The sequence below is a fragment of the Mandrillus leucophaeus genome, unplaced genomic scaffold, assembly GCF_000951045.1.
Source record: "Mandrillus leucophaeus isolate KB7577 unplaced genomic scaffold, Mleu.le_1.0 Scaffold730, whole genome shotgun sequence".
In the NCBI taxonomy this organism is placed as follows: Eukaryota; Metazoa; Chordata; class Mammalia; order Primates; family Cercopithecidae; genus Mandrillus; species Mandrillus leucophaeus.
In genome coordinates this window covers 417596-422356 of record NW_012107920.1, presented here as the reverse complement: position 1 = coordinate 422356, position 4761 = coordinate 417596, and the positions used below count along the sequence as shown (strand labels likewise).

The 4761-nt window shown below is 40.4% G+C and overlaps 1 protein-coding gene across 2 annotated transcripts in view; it reads left to right on the top strand.

Annotated features, from left to right (window-relative positions):
- GEMIN2 (gem (nuclear organelle) associated protein 2) overlaps nucleotides 1-4761 on the top strand; it is a 22691-nt gene that overhangs the window by 13599 nt on the left and 4331 nt on the right. For both annotated transcript variants that reach the window (XM_011965634.1, XM_011965633.1), the window contains 2 exons: nucleotides 905-973; nucleotides 4343-4453. In XM_011965634.1, coding sequence (XP_011821024.1) covers nucleotides 905-973; nucleotides 4343-4453 — 180 coding nt within the window. The remainder of the gene's footprint in view (nucleotides 1-904; nucleotides 974-4342; nucleotides 4454-4761) is intronic.

The following is a 4761-nucleotide window of genomic DNA, read 5'->3' as shown; positions in this document are numbered from 1 at the left end:
CGCCCGGCTAGTTTTTTGTATTTTTTAGTAGAGACGGGGTTTCACCGTGTTAGCCAGGATGGTCTCGATCTCCTGACCTCGTGATCCACCCGTCTCAGCCTCCCAAAGTGCTGGGATTACAGGCTTGAGCCACCGCGCCCGGCCTAATTGTTGTATTTTTAGTAGAGATAGGGTTTCATCATGTTGGCCAGGCTGGTCTCAAACTGACCTCAAGTGATCCAGCTGCCTCGGCCTCCCAAAGTGCTGAGATTACTGGCATGAGCCACTGAGCCTGGCCACAAATACATTTTTTTTTTTTTAACCTTGTGAAGTCTTTCAAGTAGTTACAAACTAAATTATTAATAGTTACAAACTAAATCCTGGGATTTAAACCAAGGTGTTAGTTGATATTTGAAAGTGTGAAAATATTTGTTTTAAAAGCCTCACTGGAGCTAGGCGCCGTGGCTCACACCTTTGATCCCAGCACTTTGGGAGGCTGAAGCAGGCGGATCACCTGAGGTCGGGAGTTCCAGACCAGTCTGACCAACATGGAGAAACCCCGTCTCTACTAAAAATACAAAAATTAGCCAGACATAGTGGCGCACGCATGTAATCCTAGCTACTCAGGAGGCTCAGGCAGGAGAATTGCTTGAACCCAGGAGGCGGAGATTGCAGTGAGCCAAGATCGCGCCACTACACTCCAGCCTGGGCAACAGAGGGAGACTTCATCTCAAAAAAAAAGCCTCATGGGATAAGCCATCTAATCAAACTAAGTAGAGTCAAAAGAATTAGCTTTCTTTGAAAATTTAAAGAATGAGGCCATTTTTAACATCGGAGTTGCTTTCTAAAGAAACTTAATGAAACTCATGTTCAATTTGTGTTTTATTATTAATACAACTCTTTTCCACCCCCTCCTTTTTTTTAGGCAACAGTAACTAGTGTCTTGGAATATCTGAGTAATTGGTTTGGAGAAAGAGACTTTACTCCGGAATTGGTAGTATTGCATGTTTTTCTTTTCATAATGTAGGCAAAAATTAGATGTTTTGGGTCAACTATGAGCCACATATACAGTGGTGCTCCCATAGGATTATAATATCGTATTTTTACTGCACTTTTTTTTTTTTTTGAGACAAGATCTCGCTCTGTTACCCAGAGTGCAGTATTGCGATCATAGCTCACTGCAACCTTGATCTCCCCAGCTCAAGCAATCCTCCTGCCTCAACCTCCTGAGTAGCTGGTACTGCAGGTGCACACAGCCACGCCCAGCTTTTTTTTTTTTTTAAACTAGAGACAAGCTCTCACTATGTTGCCCAGGCTGGTCTTGAACTTAGTCCAAATGATCCTCCCTCCTCGGCCTCCCAAAATGCTGGGAATTACAGGCATGAGCCACCATGCGTGGCCTTTTGTGTTTTTTAAATAGAGATGAGGTCTCACTATGTTCCCCAGGCTGATCTCAAACTCCTAGGCTCAAGTGTTCCTCCCATCTTGGCCTCCCAAACTGTTTGGATTACAAGTATGAGCCACTGAACCCGGCTCCTTTCCAGTGTTTAAATATGTTTAGATGTGGCCAGGCACAGTGGCTCATGCCTGTAATCCCAACTACTAGGGAGGCTGAGGCAGGAGAATCACCTAAGGCCAGGGAGGTTGAGGCTGCAGTGAGCTATGATTGTGCCACTGCCCTCTAGCCTGAGTGACAGAGTGACACCCTCTCTTAAAAAATATATGGTTTTTTTGGATGCACAAATGTTTACCATTATGTTACAGTTGCCTACAGTATTCAGTACAGTAATGTGCTATATAAGTTTCTAGCCTAGGCGCAATTGGCTATGCAATATAGTCTAGGTGTATAGTAGACTATACTATCTAGGTTTGTGTAAGTACCCTCTGTGATGTTAATCCAGGGACAAAAATCACCTAACAACACATTTCTCCGAATATATCCCCCTTCATTAAGTGACGCATGACTATACTTATATATGAGATATGATGCTACAGTATTTATTTTTTATTTATTTGTTTGTTTTGAGATGGAATCTCCCTCTGTCGCCCAGGCTGGAGTAAATTGGCGCGATCTTGGCTCACTGCAGCCTCTGCCTCCTGGTTTCAAGCGATTCTCCTGCCTCAGCCTTCCAAGTAGCTGGGATTACAGGTGCCTGCCACTATACCCGGCTAATTTTTGTATTTTTGTAGAGACAGGCTTTCTCCATGTTGGCCAGACTGGTCTTGAACTCGTGACCTCAGGTGATCTGCCCATCTCCACCTCTCAAAGTGCTGGGAGTACAGGCGTGAGCCACTGTGCCCAGCCAGTGTTTACATTTATATGTGTGTGTATGTGTGTATATATATATGTATAATCTGAACTATGCTTGTTTGTAGTCAAACACTAGAATGTAAATCAATATACTACTTCCTTCATTGAGAAAGTCTTACTTTGAGAAAAAGTCAATGAAAGAGTTGATATATATCCTGGTACAAGGTACAAACTCCTTATCTTGTTGCAGACAAGTGTAGAGAATATTTAATATCCGAATGCTAGCTTTACATATTAAATGTATCCCTTAAAATTTGAGTCAAGTTGAAACATATAATTTTTTTTTTATAGAAAAAGAATTCCACAATTTGTAAAAGAAACCTGGATTTGAATCTTCTTGTGTAAGAAAGTCTTAACTATTGATTTGGGTTTGCCCGAGGAAACCATCTTAGTGTGTTGTATAAATTGCTATTTAAATTTTGTCCTAATATTTTTTAGGTTTCCCCAAAGTGATATGTTGCTCAGAATAAATGAAGTTGTATATAGTACTGGTGGAAATACAAATTTGGTATAACCTTTCCAGGATACAATCCGGTGATCATATCTGAAAAACCTTGATGAATATACATACCCTTTGTCACCATTTTACTTGCAATACTTAATAAACTTTCCCCATGTTGTTAAATGAGATTAAACAAGGAGATGTTATTAAATACTCTCAACCAGACACTTAACATTCCCTTGTTAATCCCATTTAACTACATGGGATGGCTGAGTGGGGTGGCTCACTCCTTCAATCCCAGCACTTAGGGAGGCTGAGGCAGGTGGATCACTTGAGGTCAGGAGTTTGACACCAGCCTGGCCAACATGGTGAAACCCCCATCTCTACTAAAAATACAAAAATTAGCTGGGCATGGTGGCAGTCACCTGTTGTCCCAGCTACGCAGGAGGCTGAGGCAGGGGGATTGCTTGAACCTGGGAGGCATAGGTTACAGTGAGCCAAGATGGCACCACTGCACTCCAGCCTGGGTGGCAGAGTGAGACTCCATCTCAAAAAAAAAAAAAAAGACAAAAACAACATGATAAACATTTTATTATGTATTATAAATAAAAAAGATGGCTACAAGATGATATTACAACTGATGAAACTGTATTGAAAACAGTTGTACAGCCGGACACAGTGGCTCACGCCTGTAATCCTACCACTTTGGGAGGCTGAGGCAAGCGGATCACTTGAGGTCAGGAGTTCGAGACCAGCCTGAACAACACGGTGAAACCTCATCTCTATTAAAAATACAAAATTAGCTGGGTGTGGTGGTGCATGCCTGTAATTCCAGGTACTTGGGATGCTGAGACAGGAGAATTGCTTGAACCCAGGAGGTGGAGGTTGCAGTGAGCCGAGATCACACCATTGCACTCCAGCCTGGGCAACAAGAGCGAAACTCCGTCTCAAAAAAAAAAGAAAGTCATACATACAAATAGGAAAAACAAGAACATTTTAAAAGTGAGTCAAAGTTTTATCTGGAATGTTGTGATTGCAGGTTTGTTTTTTCTTGTCCTTGTAGTATTCTTCACAGTTTTTCTGCATCAAATATGTGTTCATTTTGTAACTGAAAACCCCATTTTAAAAAGGAGTGAGGATATATTCAGCCTGTAATAGTATTTATAGAAGTGTCAAAAGATTATTTCATCTGTGGTATAGTTTGTATGTCCCCAGAGGACAAAATTATACAATTATAAAATGATTTATATATCTGTCCATACAGAACAAAGAAAAAAAAATCTTAATTTTTTTCAAGTATTTATATTCATCTTAATGTAGTTTTCTGCTTACAAATGAGAACTTCCTGTCATAAGGAATATCTGAAACAAACTCTTTGGAGATCAGGGAATATTTTGAGGTATCCAATGTCCTGTGTCTGTAATTATAGGATACAAGAGATAACACCTGGCTCTCCAAATGAGGCTTTGTTATCTATACCCAAATATAATATAGTTAAATGTTCTATGAATTTATTCATAGCAGATAATCAGGCATAACATTGGACATTTAAAAAATAAACTTCTGGTTCAGTATTTGTCTAAATGTTACTTTTTTGAATTTTTTTTTAGGGAAGATGGCTTTATGCTTTATTGGCTTGTCTTGAAAAACCTTTATTACCTGAGGCTCATTCACTGATTCGGCAGCTTGCAAGAAGGTGCTCCGAAGTGAGGCTCTTAGTGGTAAGTTGCAACTTACTGTTTAAAATTAAAAGCACCCACCAATTTATATGGTGGTAAAGAAGGAGTTCAGTGAAATAAGAAAACACATGGAATATTTTATTGGTTGCAATTAGATTTGTAAAGCCCAAAATAATAGTAGCTTAAATAATATGGAAATGTTTTCTGACATAAAGAAAGTCTGGGCCGGGTGTGGTGGCTCATACCTGTAATCCCAGCACTTTGGGAGGCTGAGGTGGGTGGATCACCTGAGGTCAGGAGTTTGAGACCAACCTGGCCAACATGGTGAAAGCCCATCTCTACTAAAAGTA